This window comes from Echiichthys vipera, assembly GCF_963691815.1.
Source record: "Echiichthys vipera genome assembly, chromosome: 19".
In the NCBI taxonomy this organism is placed as follows: Eukaryota; Metazoa; Chordata; class Actinopteri; order Perciformes; family Trachinidae; genus Echiichthys; species Echiichthys vipera.
Genome location: NC_139844.1, coordinates 18612064 through 18629563, shown reverse-complemented (window position 1 = coordinate 18629563; position 17500 = coordinate 18612064). Strand labels below are relative to the sequence as shown.

The window sequence follows — 17500 nt, the reverse complement described above, 5'->3', positions numbered from 1 at the left end:
AACATGTGAATGGAATAAAAACATAAATAGAAATAATGTAAAGAAAAAAAACAAAAACAACAAAAACAAACAATAATAATAAGAAAATCCGAATAACATTATTTTGTTGTTTTTTGCCAGTAAAGAAACACTAAATAACCAACAAAATATTCAAAATAGTTTAAAAAAAACAGTTTAACATGTCTGAAAAGTAGTAATAAGAAGAATAACTGATTTAATACTACCCCTTCTCCATTTTCAAACTTTATCACATTGAAATCCTTTTTAAATCCATTTCATAATATAGTGTTTAGACATTTTGCCTAGACACTATTTTTTTTTACCATTATTATTGTTATTATTTATTTTAGTACATCTTTATAATCCGTGATTGGGCTTCCTTCTCCCTCTCTGTACTTTATGACAATTCCTTTTTTTAAACATCTGAACTGATCTTGAACTGCATCAGACCTGTACATTGCCTCAACTCCACACTCATACTGTCACACAGTCTTACCCCCCAGATTGAAATACAGAAACTTTTCATTGTCGTACGAACAATGACAGTTTTCAAATCTTTTTCCCCCTCAGATTATAACCCCCTTCTCTACTGAAGAACATTAAAAGCATTCGGAGAAATAACACGTAAAACATCTACATTTAAAACACATAAAGGTAATTTAAAACATGTTAAAGATGGTTACAGTTACAGAAGTTACAGTGCAGTTTACTGAAAAGCAGCGGCAAATAGAAAAGTCTTCAGTCTTGATGTAAAAGAACCAAGAGTTGCAGCAGATCTGCAGTTTTCTGGAAGTTTGTTCCAGATTTGTGGAGCATAAAAACTGAACGCTGCCTCTCCATGTTTAGTCCTGACTCTGGGGACACAGAGCAGACCTGACCCAGAGGATCTGAGAGGTCTGGATGGTTGGTAGCTGAGCAGAAGATCTGAAATGTATTTTGGTCCCAAACGGTTCAGTGCTTTGTAAACCAACAGAAGCATTTTGCAGTATTCTTTTATTAATTACAGTAATTAAAAAAAAATATATATATACTTAATCGCAAATATTTATAGTGGTAATTTAGTGTTCTTATTGAAAGTATATTTATTTTACTCAACATGCCCGGCTTATTAGTCCTTTGTACTACACTATTAGTATGAAGTGTACTTTAATTTCACTTTAGTTCAGGGTACTGAAGTCTGACAAGTTCCCAGGACTTCTTCTCTTCACCCTGGGGCTGTTTGAAGGAGCCCCCATCAGTCTGTGCCCTATGTTTGACCAAGCTGCCCACACTGTCATAAAACAGGTCCTTCGGGGGACTCTATCCACTGACATCCTCCTTAATCCCAGCAACACCAACCTGGCACTGTCTACTTAGAGCAATGTAAAGAGCTGACACTGGACTTTTTATTGGACATCTTAGACTAACTGTCAAAACTCTTTGTTCATTTTACTGTAATTGACATTTTCCATATGGCTCATATTTCATGCCCAGTCATCCAAGAAGAGACGGGCCTCTCCCTTTCTTCCCTTATGTTGCTCTGCCATTTCTTGTTAGTCTAGTAATACTATACACTATTCTTTTGATTAGATTGTCTAGTACAGGGGTAGGCAATTTCGGTCCTGGAGGGCCACTGTCCTGCATGTTTTAGGTTTCTCCCTACCCTAACACACCTGAGTCTAACAATAATCAAACTGTGACAAGCATCAGCTGCTTGATAACAAGAAAATTATTAGAATCAGGTGTGTTAGAGCAGAGAGAAACCCAAAACATGCAGGCGAGTGGCTCTCCAGGGACCAGAATTGCCTACCCCTGGTCTAGTAGAAGCCTTTACACTCTTGCTTTCTAGTTCCAGTCTGTTCATGTAGGTTCCTATCTGGCTGCCTGCCCAGCTGTTTTTATTGAATTTAGTGTGCCTGGTTTGCTGCCTGGTGCCTGTCCATAGTTGTGCACAGGTCAGATCAGGTAGGCAGCTTGACTGGCCAATCAAAAGCTTATAAATCCCTGCCTGAGAAGTCTGCATTTGAGTCTGGGTGTGTATTTATTACTGCCATTAAAATCTATGAGTTGTTATCTAAACAGCATAAACACTCTTCTTATAGTAATTATTTTCTTCCCACGATCATGCAGAATGTTTCAGACATCTTAAATCAAGGTGTTATTTATTGATCAGTCTTTTAATGCCGAGGGTTTCTCAAATATCTGTCAATGTCACCACCTAGTGTTCCTTTGTGATATTGTCCAATCATCATAGCCCTAAAAAAGAACAGACTCTAATACAAATGTTCCGAATCTTCCGGACAGTATCGGGTGATGATGATAATATAAATAATAATTTCAATAATAATAATAATTTGGGAATGTGCCATGCAAAGTGTGAGGAGCAGAATTTCCCACGTCAGTTGTTTCCAGTCGGCTTGTTTATGTGAACGCACCAGTGTCGCTCAACAACAAATACAGCGCAAAGATACTCAGGTAATTGAAAGATAAATCGATGTAACGTCAATGAATAACGTACATGTTTGTTCGGTTTACTCAAACGATGTATGTGGTTAGCATTTTGATGTAAATATAAACATTACGGAACATTTACACGGGCTGTCACGGTTAGCTAGGGAGTTAGCCACTTCATTTCCTGAATGGAGCTAACTTCAGCTAACTGACATATGCAGCATTTACTGGCTTAATGTGTTATTTTATCGACTTGTACGATATCTGTATTCAAGAGCAGCAAAGCACAACGTTAGCTGATCAAAAGCGTTGTTCATATGCTTTAAAACACACACACACACACACACACACACACACACACACACGCACGTCATTTCTCTCTGTTGTACCTAAACTGTCTGCTGTCTTTTCTCCAGCTCAGGCCATGGAGTTCGCAGAGTTGATAAAGACACCCAGGGTGGATGGGGTTGCCCTGCATCGGCCTTTCATGCCGACTGTGGAGGGGACCCTGTGTTTGACTGGTCATCACCTGATTCTCTCCTCCAGACAGGACAACACAGAGGAATTGTGGCTGCTTCATTCAAACATTGACTCCATAGAGAAAAGGTGATGAGCTTCTTATCCACCGTTGTGAGGATGTTATACCTGTTTCCTTATTCCAGGCAACGTCAGCGTCACATTGCAGCTTCATTAGTTATGTTAAAAAAGACAATGATACCTGAAAAGGGGACGCTGTTGAGTGTATTTGTGCATTGTTTGACAAAACCCATTATGAAAATAGGGTCAGATCAGCAAGACATATTTGGGATCTTTTTGAGTAACAAGGGAGGAAACAGGAAGGTGGAGTCGTGTTTATTTCTGTGATTACTTGCACCAGATTTCACTCCCTTTCTCCGTATAACAGCCCCACATGATTGAATTTACAGTGGGGAGAGGATCTGAAACTGCTGGTACAGGAAGTCTGAGCCCAACTGTGAGCTGTGTCACTGCAGTGTTTCCTAGAACTTGGGGTGGGGTGCTGTAAACTGCACTGAGGATTAAACATTGACTGTAAAAAATATCATAAACTAATGATTTCACATGAATGCACTATCCTAGCAACACTTTATTGATTTATTTGAGAGATGTTCCAATACCATTTTTTCCCTCCCGATACCGATTCTGATACTCGTACTGAGGGTATCGGCCGATAAGTAAAAATAAGAAAAAGATCTTACTAAGCCTGCGTGACTGTGATATGATTATTATTGTGGTAAGGCCTCGCTCAGGTTAAACCCTTTGTAAAACATGAATGAATACAGCAAATGGAAGCTATTCATTTTTATATTTATTTTTAAATAGAACAATATAAAACAGTAGTGCAACAGCAACTTAGCTAAATAAATATAGGAATAGTTATTTAAAGAAAATTAAAGTACAGCCACCATATTGTAAAATAAGAAAGTCATTTAAAACTTTAAATAGTGCAGTATTTAACAATAGTGTGACACCAACCTATAAAGTAAACATTAATAAAAATACAAATCAAAAGAGCAGCAGCTACACAGTAAACAAAACATCCTTTAAAATGAGTAGGCTACACATTGCAGTTGCATTTTAGCAATTTAGTATTGCTCATAATTTCAAGAGCAAAGGCAGATTAATTTCTACCCTCTCTAAACACTACCTTGGCTCCAAATGCTCCATTAAGCGGCGAAATCCCACATTTTTCAACGACAGAGAGGGGTCTGTCATCCAGGACAATAAACTCCAAAATGTTGTTGGTTGTCTTTGTTGCTCTTTGGCTGTCTTTGGGGAATTTATCTAGTCGCTGATAGGCAGTTTTATTAGCGTGACGTGTCTTCAAATGTTCGATTAAGTTGCTGGTTTTGAAATTTGCAACACTTGTGCCACCCCTTGAAATTGAGTCTTTGCATGTCGCTGTCTTACTGGTGGGAACATCCACTGGGAAGTACAGCCAAATCGATACTGATGCCAGCATTTTCGGCACAAGGAGGCATTTCCGATACTGGTATCAGAATCGGAAAAACTTTAATTTATTTAGGAAATGTCTTTTAAGTATTAAAATATCATAACTATTTAGGAACTGGTGACTAACTCTAGCTCTGAGGCCTGTGCCTTTTAGGAAAACGCAGACAGGAGTATTCCGAATTGTTAACATTTACATCTTCATGAATGGGAAAATTCAGAGTGCCAGGAGTAATCTAAATATGAGGTGAAAATGTGACTTCGGCGCAGCAAGGCCCCAATCACTCCCACAGTGTTTCACACGGCCGTTCTTTCATTTTTCTTTTCATTTTTTAAGCTGCACTTACCTTTTGCAATAAAATCTTCTTTTCAGATTTGTGGGTTCTCTGGGAAGCATTATAGTCAAATGCAAAGACCTCAGGGTGATCCAGCTCGACATCCCGGGCATGGAGGAGTGTCTCAACATTGCCAGTTCTATTGAGGTAAAAAAAAAAGCTGCAGAATTTTCAGTAAAAAAAGTTTTGTTTTTTTCCATATTTGCTGAAACTGTTGCTATATTTACACAATCTGTGGAAACACTAATGTTACACTAATGGTACACTACCTCTCTCTGTCTGATCCTAATGGCATCTGCCAGATTTCACCATGCCTGACTGTAAACCAAAACTTTTTCTTGGTAAAGCGAGAACATTTGTTGGGCCAAGTTGGCGGGGCTTGGTTTTGGTTCTGATTGGTCGCAAACGTTCTCATTTTACAGCTAAACAGTACACTAAAATATGTTTCTAAAAACACACTATGCAAGAAATAGGCAATACAGTAAGAGACGCCATAAGGACCAGACTGGAACAGAAGGTGGATGTAGAGTTGCATGACTTTTTCACAGATCATCTGTCTCATTGTGCTGTCATGATTTAGTGACAGTTTCAGCAGAGATGAAAAAAACTATATTTTTTATCGAAAGTTATCGACTTCAGCTTGAAATGTCAAATGAAATTCTCCATGCGATTAACTAATATATGTTCTTTATTCTTCTCTAGGCTCTGTCCACACTGGATTTACTCTCGCTAAGTTACCCTTTCTTCTACCGGCCCATGTTTGAAGTCATAGAAGATGGCTGGAATTCATTTCTTCCAGAGGATGCCTTTAAAGATTTAGAGTCAATGGTACGGACTTGATTAGTGACAACAAATGGTTCATGCTTGACATCCTCTCAGCCCTCTGTTGCGCAGGCTTTACGCCTTTCTTTTAACCCGTCACCATCCCTTTTATCAGACAGATGAGTGGAGACTGAGTGAAGTCAACAAGGGCTTCAGTGTGTGTCCAACATACCCGGCTCTAGTGGCAGTTCCCAAGGATGTTGACGATGACACACTGAGGAAAGCAGCTACCTTCCGTCACGGCGGCCGTTTTCCAGTACTTAGCTACTACCACAAGAAGAATGGCATGGTGAGCGCATGGGAAATGGAGTTTATATAATTGTTACTCTATCTTCTGTAAAATATTCTTCATTGATTTACTGTCTGTTTGCAGGCATGGTTTAATTTTATTTGCATAGAATGTTTTATTTTCAGAAAATCTGCTCAAATCACTTCCATTTTCAGGTGATGATGCGAGCTGGGCAGCCTCTGACGGGTACCAACGGGCGACGGTGTAAAGAAGACGAGAAGCTGATCAATGCCACCCTGCGGCCAGGCAAACGTGGCTACATCATCGACACGCGCACCATCAATGTTGCCCAGCAGGCCAAAGCTCGAGGTGGAGGATTTGAGTCTGAGGCTAACTACCCCCAGTGGAGGAGGATCCACAAGGCCATCGAAAGGTGAGTGATTAGCAAAGGATTTAGTGGATCCATAAAGTAATAACTAATCTTTGCGTCTGTATCTTGATATCATGTGTCAAAAACAGTTAGTGTTGTGACAAATCTGTCATCTCCAGGTCCAACATCCTCCAGGAGAGCCTGATAAAGCTGGTGGAGGCGTGTAACGACCAGTCGCACAGCATGGACCGCTGGTTAAGCAAGCTAGAAGCTTCCAACTGGCAGACCCATGTCAAGGAGATCCTCACCACTGCCTGCCTGGCTGCTCAGTGTATCGACAGGTCAGGCAACAATGTTCATCTTGCTTGTTATACTGATCATTTACCGGTACATATCAAGCAACATAAGCATAACGATCATAACAAATCTACTCGGTACAACTACATTGTGAAAATCACTGCTCATATTCTGTTACTTGCCTGTGTAAAGTAGAGCAGCTGGTGACTCTGACAAAACTGTAATCATGTGTGTTCTTCTCAGGGAGGGAGCGTCCGTGCTCGTTCACGGTACAGAGGGGACAGACTCCACACTTCAGGTGACCTCCTTGGCTCAGATCATCCTTGATCCGGTCTGCAGGACCATCAGAGGCTTCCAGAGCCTGGTGGAGCGAGAGTGGCTCCAGGTAAGCTTAGCTGAACTTTGAAGCACAGCCCAAATCTTTTACACCTTCTATATAAATTGAATAACGTAGAATTGGAATGCATATTTTATTTTAAAAGCTTGAAATAACACACTACTTACAATATGTGCATTAATTAGGTTACATAAACATTTATCGCCTCAGAGAGATGTTTATACACTTTTCAATGCAGGTACAGTGATCAGGTCCTATAGGCATTATAATATCATGATGGGCATGATCTTTGCATTCCCCCCTATTGACCAATCTCAAATCTTTGACTGCATGTTCCAGGCAGGTCACCCTTTCCAGCAGCGCTGCGCCCAGTCAGCCTTCTCCAACAGCAAGCCTCGTCAAGAGGCCCCTTCCTTCCTGCTCTTTTTGGACTGCGTGTGGCAGATCCTACGCCAGTTCCCATGCTCCTTTGAATTTAGCGAGAGCTTCCTGGTGCTGGTCTTTGAACACGCATACGCTTCTCAGTTTGGCACCTTCCTGGGCAACAGTACAGCTGAGAGGTGAGTCTGACTGTTGTTTTGCAATGGTTTGCAATGAGCGCTGTCAGGTACACCTGCATAATCTAATGGGGGAAAATACAATACAGTGATTATAAAAAAAATTGCAGTTCATATTAGTGTGACAATATCCCATTCATGACTTTGATGTAAAGAGTTACATCACCAAGCACTAAACAGCTTCACTGAAACAGATCGATTAGATTATTTGAGAGTTTTTATTTTTATCATTAAGATTTTCTTTGTTTGTACAGGGATATTATTGTTTTACAGCTTACAAGCCATCTTTGACAGACTGCAGGTGACCATTGTTCTTATAGATTAACCTGGCACCCTCTCACCCTTTTCATAGAGCCAAGCTGTCTTTGCCTGAGAAGACTGTGTCCCTTTGGTCCTGGGTGAATCGGCCTCAAGAACTGGAGCGCCTGACCAACCCGCTCTACGAGGCCAACAGTCTTGTGATCTGGCCCTCCGTGGCCCCTCAGAGTCTGCTGCTGTGGGAAGGTAAGAAACCAACACAAAAGACATGCAGTGACCTAAAAGGTTCTGTTTATTGGAGAAAAGGTAATGTCAGTGCATGAGCTTTGGCTTTTTGTTACACTGGATAAGGACAGTGTACATTGAAAAAACAGACCATACAAAAGAAACCTCAACTTGTCTTTGTAATGAACATTTTAGAATACTGATCACAATTATCCCATAAAATCACAGATATTTGATAGATGAGCGTAACAAAACGTCCTCAAAGGTTTAACGCAGAAACTGGCAGCAGGTCACACAGTTTAAGCTTTTGTCACATTCGTGTTGAAATCTTCGTCTCGTTGAGGAATGTGTGAATCACCGTATGATTTCCAAATAATTCTACTTCTACTGAACTTCAGGTTTTTGCTGATTTGAGTGTTAAATGTGTGCTGAGACTGGGATCGACACAGAAAGCCTGTTCCTCTGTGCATCAACCAATAAGACTGCATGCTGTGTACTCAAAGCAAGACGCAGTGTTAGCTTTCATGACATTGTAGGCTTGACTCATGCTGTTGACTAAGTCAATAGCTGAAACTCATGAGTTATGCCTCAACAGTAGTTAGACATAGGTGGGAAAACTGATGTGATAGCCTTTTCAAATAGTACATTATTTCAGATCGACATTCTTTAATACCACCAGAAGGGGGCGCCATTGATTTCACGATTTGCACTGCTAATAAACTTATCCTTTTTTGTTCCCCATTTCTTTTTGGTCCTATGTTCAAGGTTACATACATTGATGAGGGCCTGCATACATTTTTATTTTAAAGGAAATTTGTCTCCGCAACAGCAACCGATGTGAGACAACACAACAGGCCGTTATTTTCCTCTCGTCCAATAACATGACCATTTGACGCGACATGACATTGTGACCACTGTGAACTCCTCCACTCCAACTTAAGTGATATTGCACAGTACAAAGCTATAATATAATAATGAGCATATGGATAAAAAATATTTGATATCTAGTATGAAACACTGTCTGTGTAAACAAACCTTTTAGCTTTTTCAGGCCTCTCTCAGGAGTGAATGTCAACCTCTCGTAACCCGCCTCACGAACCACGTTACAAGGAGAGGTCAAACTCTGTGACCTTTTCCCCTCATTTGGCTTTCCCCACTTTTGCATTCAACATTCCTCAGATTGCTTCGTAGGCATCTCCCTGAGGTGTTCGGCTTGCATGTTTGGCTTATTATAGGTACACAGAAGGTGTCCTCACTGACGCCTGAGCCGAGTGACGCTGGACAGTGACAGTGGTTTACGGCGGTCACATGCACACTAAGCTTAGTCCTGTGGCACACTTTTCTACTTGTCTGTAACAACAATCTTATATGGTTCATTTATGAATTTAAAGGCAACATTATGCTAATTTTCAGATTCATACTTGTATTTTGGGGTTTTTACCAGAACATGCTTACATGCTTTAATGGTCAAAAAACACTTTATATTTCTCATACTGTCTGTCTAAATATAGCTGTATTCGCTCATTATGTTTTAGCGTCTTTCTCTTTTAGACCCCCTGTAAAAGCACTTTAGTGGCACTTTCTTCCTACACAACTGTACAGAAGTCCTAATGACTGGCTTAAATGTTTAAAGATTATGAATGCTGGTTGTGTGCATGTAAATGTGGATTGAGTTTTGATACTTTCACAGTATTTATATAGCACCGAAACTTGCTTTGTAATAAAAAAAAGACATAGAAATCTCACTTTTTACAATATGGGACATTAAGACTTATGTTGCACCATAAAATATCAATAAGAATGACTTGATAACTGGTGTCAGAATGTTCCAGATACTGCATACAACTTTTTATTTAAGCTGTAAATCTGATTTCTGAATTATTTTTAGAACACTTATGCCACCTTGTTCAATAAAAATACCTTTCAAAGCCCAAGATGGTGGTAAAAGAAATGAGCAGTGGTACAGTGCTGTTGCCATAATGCTTAAGAAAACCTGCGTGGGTGAAGTGAATGTCTACTTCTCTTTTCACTTTAAATGGCCTTGAGCAGCAAACTTAACCTCCTTGTAACCTCCTTAGTGTGAGACTGAGATTGCATCAGGCTGTCTAAGCTGACACACCCTCTGGAGATGTCAGTGTTTCTTGAGAAAGTGAGTGTTCACTGCTGAAAATACATTTTCCAAAATGCTATGATTTCATTACAAGATGTTGCAACAAACATACTAAAGGAGTCAAAATGAGGTAGTATCGCTTCCCAGTATTGCTTTCAAACTGACTATATTTGAAGAAGCTTGGTTCGTAATGCGGAAGCGGTTTTGCCAGCCGAATAATGTGAATACAAATGTTGTTTTTCTGTCTTGGAAACGGTTTCAATAAGAAGAATTGAATTTATTTTAATAATTGTAGGTTCAATGACATTAACTCGAAAAAAGACCCTGAGTCCATGCTTGAAACAAGGCAGCACTCAATGTCATTTTTTTACATTCAAAGCTTAAGTTGACGTTTTTGAATGCAGCTTTTAATGTCCGTCGCCATATTTTACAATGTCTTCACCTTAAAGAAATCCTTAATGTGAAAAAAAGTGATTCATCAGATTAAATCAGACTAGAATGACTCCTTTAATGAATATAACTCATCGATGTTATCAACATAAAGACATGTAGGCAGAAGGCTAATTCACTAAGGGCATAAAATAATAAACAACTGCCCACTTATAGTCTTTTAGCAACAATATGCTCGGACAGAAACAACGCCCTAGAGGTATTGGAAATGTTTGGATCACATGAGTCGGAAAACAATCCTACACAGCACCACTGGAAGAGATACTAGCCCCAGCTTAAAATTGCTGAATCTCAAATCAGTTCAAAGCAAACGCCATTCATAAAGAAAAGTAGGGGGAGGGGAACAGACACAGGGGTTATTAGGTTCAGGCGAACCTGTTTGAGGGGCCCCCTTCCTGCCTAAAGCCTCAGAGCCACTCCCTCATTCTGTATGAGCTATGAGAACCACTGAAGCATGTGAAATGCAAACGACATCCTGCTTATGCAACATTGTCATAGAGTGAGGCGCACTCCTGGGCCAAGACCCCCATGTTGGTCCATATCCGTAGCTCTTCATGTTGACATTAACAAGGACTGACGGTGTGCATCATATCTTTATAGAAAACCAACTACATCATATTTCTGATGGCACACTAGCTGAGATTCAAAGTGGTTGTGTTGTTTCTTGTGATTTGGAATAAAGTTTGAGTTTTTGCTAAACGTGCAGAGCAGCGTTGTCCACATTGACCTCCTTGCTCTAGTCATGGGAATCTGAAGATGCAATTTTCCTTTAACTAGTATTTGCTGCGTAGTCCAAAGACAAGCGAGTCGTCCTCTAATCGGAAGATCAGCAGTTTGATCCCAGGCTCCTCTGGTCCGAATGTGTGTCGGTGTGTGAATGTTCAAACGATTGGATTAGATGATGGTGTATGAATGTGGCATTTCCCATTTCCCATATGTGTATGTGTCTACTTAACCTGGAATCAGAAACTACAGAACTTCTATAAGGTTGTATTAGAAGTTTTATTTATAGGTTTATTAATTCCAACATGGATTTAAAGAAACTGTCCAAATAATTATTGTTCTCAGTTGTGATAAGACCCAGACCCTGCCTAAATATAAATTAATAATGTGACTAAATAACTGAGATCTCAATAACGAGTGAGACAGGTATCATTTTAGCCATATGGATGCACAGTAAATCCCTATCATGTGCATGGGATTCACTGTCTTGTTGCAGGGCTTTCAAAAAAAAAAAAAAAAAAAGGTCAGGTCATGGCCATACTCACTTTCAGTATGGCATGTCACTTCCCTACTGTGTCATGGATTCCGGTTACACAGCACATCTCTGTGGTAACACTTGTTTTTCCAGTATATCGGTCCTAAAAGTTCTTCCACCAAAGTTCCCCACCCACCATCATAGGGTACGTGAATCATTGCCCTGCTTTTCAACTCTATTTGATGTCAACGGATGTGGCATTCGGCCCCAAGGTCCTTTATGTGTGTGTTTTTCCTCCCTTTTAGTGCCAACATGCTGAACTATTGTGACGAACATGATGAATGTTATACCTGTTCGAATCAGCATGTTGGTATAGTGCACTGCGGCACAGAAGCTTCATATAGCTGCTAGCAGGGGTTGTTAGAGCATTAAAGGAATATGAGAAACCACTTCCTTTGAATTGGTTTGGTTTGCTCACAGTGCTCTACCATCTCTTCTTTCACAGGAGTGTTTCTGCGTTGGAACCGCTCCTCCAGGTGTTTGGATGAGGCCTACGAAGAAATGGTGCATATAATTGAATACAACAAGGAGCTGCAGAACAAAGTTAACAGCCTGCGCAGGCAGCTGGCCCAGCTAGAAACTGAAGATCCTCTGCTGCAGACGCCATAGAGAAAGAGAAAGAGAGACAGAGAGGGAGAGAGAGAGCTGCGAAAGAAAGCAAGATGGAGGAAAGAGGTAGAAAACGTGAAAATATCATTCAATACAAAAACAAATCAATGTTCAACCGGTTTTAGGCTTAAATTATTTTCAGACGTATGCGAGTATAAAGTCCAAACAATTTTAATTTTGGATTTTGTGCGTGATCGATGAAGACACATTTTGGTTTCTAGCATAAATGAAAAATGAAATGGGACGGTCCGAAATCTAGATCAGCTTCAAAATCAACCTTTCTTTGATTTGTGATCTTTCAAATGACCCAATGGACTGAAAGACAGACTTGACACCTTAAATTCATAAAAGAATAGATTTTTAGCTAATTTTTACTACGTGGTGCCACTGAAACAAAAGAATAAACAAAACACAACCCGTTTCTTCTACAAGACCCACCCTCATCATCTCATAGTCCTCTAATACAGATCGCAAGCAATTAGTCCATCATTGGAAAAATAATTGTTGGCTATTTATAATAATTAATTAGTAATTTCCATGTTTTTTTAAGCCGATGTGTCAAACATTTGCTGGTAAAATGAGAGATGGCTCCTTTCTTTGTCATAAATCTCTGTAAATGTATCAGTGTAATATAATTTTTAGGCACGTTTTGCGAATGTCAAGCCAATACGACTAACTTGGAAAAGTCACCTTGGGCTGTGGAGACATTTGGACGGGCATTTTCACAATTTCTTTGACATTTCACAACCTGAACGATTAAAAATAATCGTCAGATTAAATGATAATGAAAATAATTGTTATTTTCATCCTCATTCTGATACAAGCGTGAACCTGCGGGTACAGAAAGACACTGTTCAGCTCCCTTAAAATACTGCCTGGCTTGTCAGCTGAGTTCACAGCTGCCAAGACTCATCAATCCCCCGCCTCTCACACTCGCTAACTCTCATTTACATACGCAGACATCTAAACGTTCAGTGAGTGAGTCCATTTTCTCCCAATATGTTTTAATAGATTTATTTGTGGGCATTGATCTCGTTCAGGAGGGAATACTGAATGTTAATTTACTACAGGGTACACGTTCTCAATGCCACTGAGGAGTAACTATGGCAACATATAGGGTGCTATAAGGCATGTTACTTTGCTGCACGACGAGATGATATAATAAGCGTAGGTAGGGTCAGCACTGTATAGTGAGAGAGGAGGTTTGTTTAATAAGTATCTGACCAAAATATCTTTATCTCTTCATTACTTGGCTTTCCAGTAAAGAGCGCAGCTGGAGGTATTGAGAAAGACTTACTTAACACAAGCTCATCAAATGTTAGCTTTCTCGGTTATGTTTTTCTTTCTTCCAAATACATAATGTATAATAACAAAGTAGTCAAATATGTTTGAGCGTACGATGCAGAAAAAAAGGGTGTTGTTGCCGCGGTAATGCTGGTCAAGTTGGTCATGTGATATATACATACTGTATATGCAAGACTACAGAGCTGATGGAGGTTTGAAAATACTATGATAATGGTATATATTGTTTTAAAGATCAATATATATCAGTTATCAAAGTTATATAAGTGTGACAGTGTAACATGGGAACATTCACTTCAGTGTTAATGTCTTGCAAGACTCAATATAACATTGATAGTGTTTGTTTTGATTAAATCTTTGCTTGCACTTAATTAATGAAACGCCTAAATGAGTTCAAAACAACATGACCTACATTTTTTTTTGCGCAGTTGCTCATCGCATTGAAAGCTCATCTTTCAATGCTGTACACAGGTGAAGGTTGCCTCCATTAGCATAACACTGTTAAGAAAGCTTTATGCCGCACTTTAAATATTAAAATAAAATGGCAGTTGTGGAGGCCAATTAAATCCACAGTGGTCATCCTAGGCCAGTTTTGTCTGTTTTGCCAGTAAGAAATTGCTCATGTCCATGTCATCGTAATACATTTAATCTATTCTGCTTCAAGAATAATGTAATAATCACACTAAACTAAACAGATTCCAGCCACTACGTTAAACTGCTTTATAAAGGGAGAGTTGTTCATAGTTGCACTGTATACGTGCTTTCCTTATGTCAAAAAAGAGACACTTTACCTACTGTTGCTTTGTGTGTGCATGAATGGAACAATGCATTAAATCAAGGTAATGGTGTGACTTACAATTGTACAAATCTCCTTTGCTTGCATTATGCATCCTTAAAATGATCCTTGTCAGAGTCAACAAAACTACTGTCTGTGCAATGCCTTACCGCAATAATTCAGATGTCTGTAAAATTATATTATTGTTCAAAAGATTCAATGTTTTTTTTAAGTTTTCAAGCTATTAAAATTATAGCACAGAAAGTGTTTGATTTTGTAATTTTTGAATGAAATTTGCTCACACAGCAGGATTTTCAAATATGTTCCTGTCCTACCATGACAATGACTATAAATACATTATCTGATTAACTTTGCTAATGTATTGGTGTTACAGTGCTAAACTTAACTTATTTTTATTCATTCTCATTAATCCTGCTTTCATGAAAGAAACTCTAAAAACCCACACTACCTGCCCAGCACCAAGCAGCAGAACAACAAACTTAGTTACTATGAAATATAGCGTTTCAGCTAACGAACTAAGATCATAACGACTCTATAAGGTGACGACCTGCCATTGTTGTTCCGCTCCCAAAAGTGGCCAAAAAACAAGTATTTATGCTTTGAGGGTCCCTTATTATGCACATTTGCAGGTTCATACTTGTATTTAGTGTTTTTTCTAGGACACGTTTACATGCTTTATGTTAAAAAAAAAAAAAAAAAACATTATTTTTCTCATACTGTCCATTTCAGCCTCTGCGCTCTCTGTATCTCTGTACCTTCATTGCAGCTGGGGAATGGCTGTAACAACACTGTAGCAGCACCTTCTACCTATTTATTTATATATACTGTGTGTGTGTGTGTGTGTGTGTGTGTGTGTGTGTGTGTGTGTGTGTGTGTGTGTGTGTGTGTGTGTGTGTGTGTGTGTGTGTGTGTGTGTGTGTGTGTGTGTGTGTGTGTGTGTGTGTGTGTGTGTGTGTGTGTGTGTGTGTGTGTGTGATGTATATATATATTTTTTTTATATAAAAGGAACATATTTCCACTGTAATAGCAGTTGAGATCATTTCCCCATACTATCCCCATTAGTAAACAGCACCCCAATCACCTCACGAAATTTGTTGACATCGCTGTGATGAAACGATCATCTGATGGGGTGGCTGGGGAATAAATAGACAGGGATCAGATGCTTCATAGCGGTATGTGATGGCATTCAGTGTTTACAGTGCTACCATCCAGCCATAACTCTTCACTCTATACTAATGTAGCCTTGGGTCAGCTACTACTCTGATTTTATGGCCGAAAGCCTTAATAGCCTCTTGGAGCAATGGCGAACTGTATGTACCCTCACTTAGGTGTCAAGTGCAATGACGTGTGTTTTGTCTTAGCTGTTCAGATTAGGAATGAGGTTAGACCTTACTTCACCGTTACACACAAAAAAATTAGTGCCATCAGGTATCGCTTTCCTCTCATGTTCCCTAGACACGAAGAGTGGCGGACAATGGCAAAATGTGCTTTTGGAAATCGAGGAAATTTCTCTCTAAGATAATTTTTTTTGGTTTTGTTTTGAGCAAAGGTGTCTTACATTACATATGAACTTGTTTTCCTTCTACGCGATGACAGGCGTGGGGGTGTGTGCCCGTCCACCACTCACATGCCAGCACAGGTCTTAAGCCCACCCATTGCTCGCTCCAATCAGAGACAACTTAGACGACTTTGGTCCTCCTCTATCTACTGCAAACAAACCTCAAAGTCAAACTGACTATGTGTACACATCATACCTTTCCCTTGATAAACATGAATGGATTCTGTTACATTCAAATCACATATACTGTTGTTTTCCACCACTCCCTTTTTCCAGTAAGGTCACAAAAAACACTGGTTTGCTAATAAGTGTTTTATGTTGTGGTCCAGCTACATTTAAATTGCCCATTGACTTGTGTTTGTGTTTGCATAAGCCTTTTACATCTGCAGTAGAGTCCTGTGACGTCATTTGGATCTACTTGTTGTTATTGTACTGCTGCCCTTGAGGTCATGCAGCACTTCTGTTGTATTATACATAAAAAGGGAAACACTTTCTTAAAAGTCTGTTTAAACCCCATTGGCCCATTGATGTAGTCACTAGTTTCAGATATATAATATAAATATATATAAATATAAAAGAGACTTGAAATGTTGTGGACATTTGGTTGTAACTTAAAGTTCTACGTTCTAATGGCAAGAAAAACATGCTTGTATTAGGATCTGGGTGTTTGTAACACCTCAAAGTGAAGAATTCAACTTAACATAGATTTACTCACATTTTATACAGACAAAAATAACAATACCTAAATATGTGTGTAAATGCTTTAACCTATTGGAGATGAAATTATTAGTCAGTGGTCAATTGTAAATAAATCTGCAGCAGTTTTAATAATCAATGAATCGTTTAAACGGGAACATCACCTAAACTAACTATTCCAATATGTCATTTCCTTGGCCGAGGAAAGCTCAATCAGTATTTGTGAACATGAGCTGCTCTCTCTCAAAGCCAGCAGATTGCCCAGCAACGCGCTGCATCGGCACCCGGATGCAGCGACTTCAGTCTCAAACTTGCGATGTCATCAAGTATTAAGTGTGGAACTGCTCCACAGACACTGAACAGGAGACTGATTTTTATTATTATTTTTTTGTACCCAAAAGAGCTTTATTCTTTGCTGTCAATTGTGAAACAAAAAAATGTCTCCATACTCAGAACATTCCCCTGTTGTCCTTGTCTATAGAGCAGCTCCACACCTTTATACCTGATGACGTCACAAATGTGAGTTTTTGGATTGTTCAGTTGTTCATGTTTGCTCATATTTTTGGATTGTCTTAGACCAAGTGAATTTCGAAATGATAGGTAATAAGTCATTTTTGAAGCAAAAACGCAATAAATGATTTACATTCAGCTTGTCAACTGCATTGTGATAAAAATCAGTAAAAAAAAAAAAAGGTAAAACCACTGCAAGTTTCACAGAACTGTATCACAGGATTACATGTGATAAACTGTAAAACTTTAAAGTCAAAATCAGTTTAAATTACATTAAATATACTGTAATTTGATATGGTTCTTTTCTGTAATTTCACAGTATCCTTCTGGAAACTTTGCTGCCAGTCGTTTTACCAGGGTTTTTTTTTACAGTTCATTTTTTT

General features: G+C 39.1%; 1 protein-coding gene across 1 annotated transcript; it reads left to right on the top strand.

Annotated features, from left to right (window-relative positions):
- Window positions 1-2854: 2854 nt before the first annotated feature.
- Window positions 2855-14549, top strand: mtmr9 (myotubularin related protein 9; the record flags this gene model as incomplete). The annotated part of the gene is made up of 10 exons (XM_083933912.1): window positions 2855-3036; window positions 4772-4880; window positions 5436-5561; window positions 5671-5844; window positions 6000-6217; window positions 6334-6495; window positions 6695-6836; window positions 7128-7348; window positions 7698-7849; window positions 12092-14549. The coding sequence occupies 10 exons, from the start codon at window positions 2855-2857 to the stop codon at window positions 12253-12255; spliced, it is 1650 nt and encodes a 549-aa protein (XP_083790038.1). The 3' UTR covers window positions 12256-14549.
- Window positions 14550-17500: the final 2951 nt, after the last annotated feature.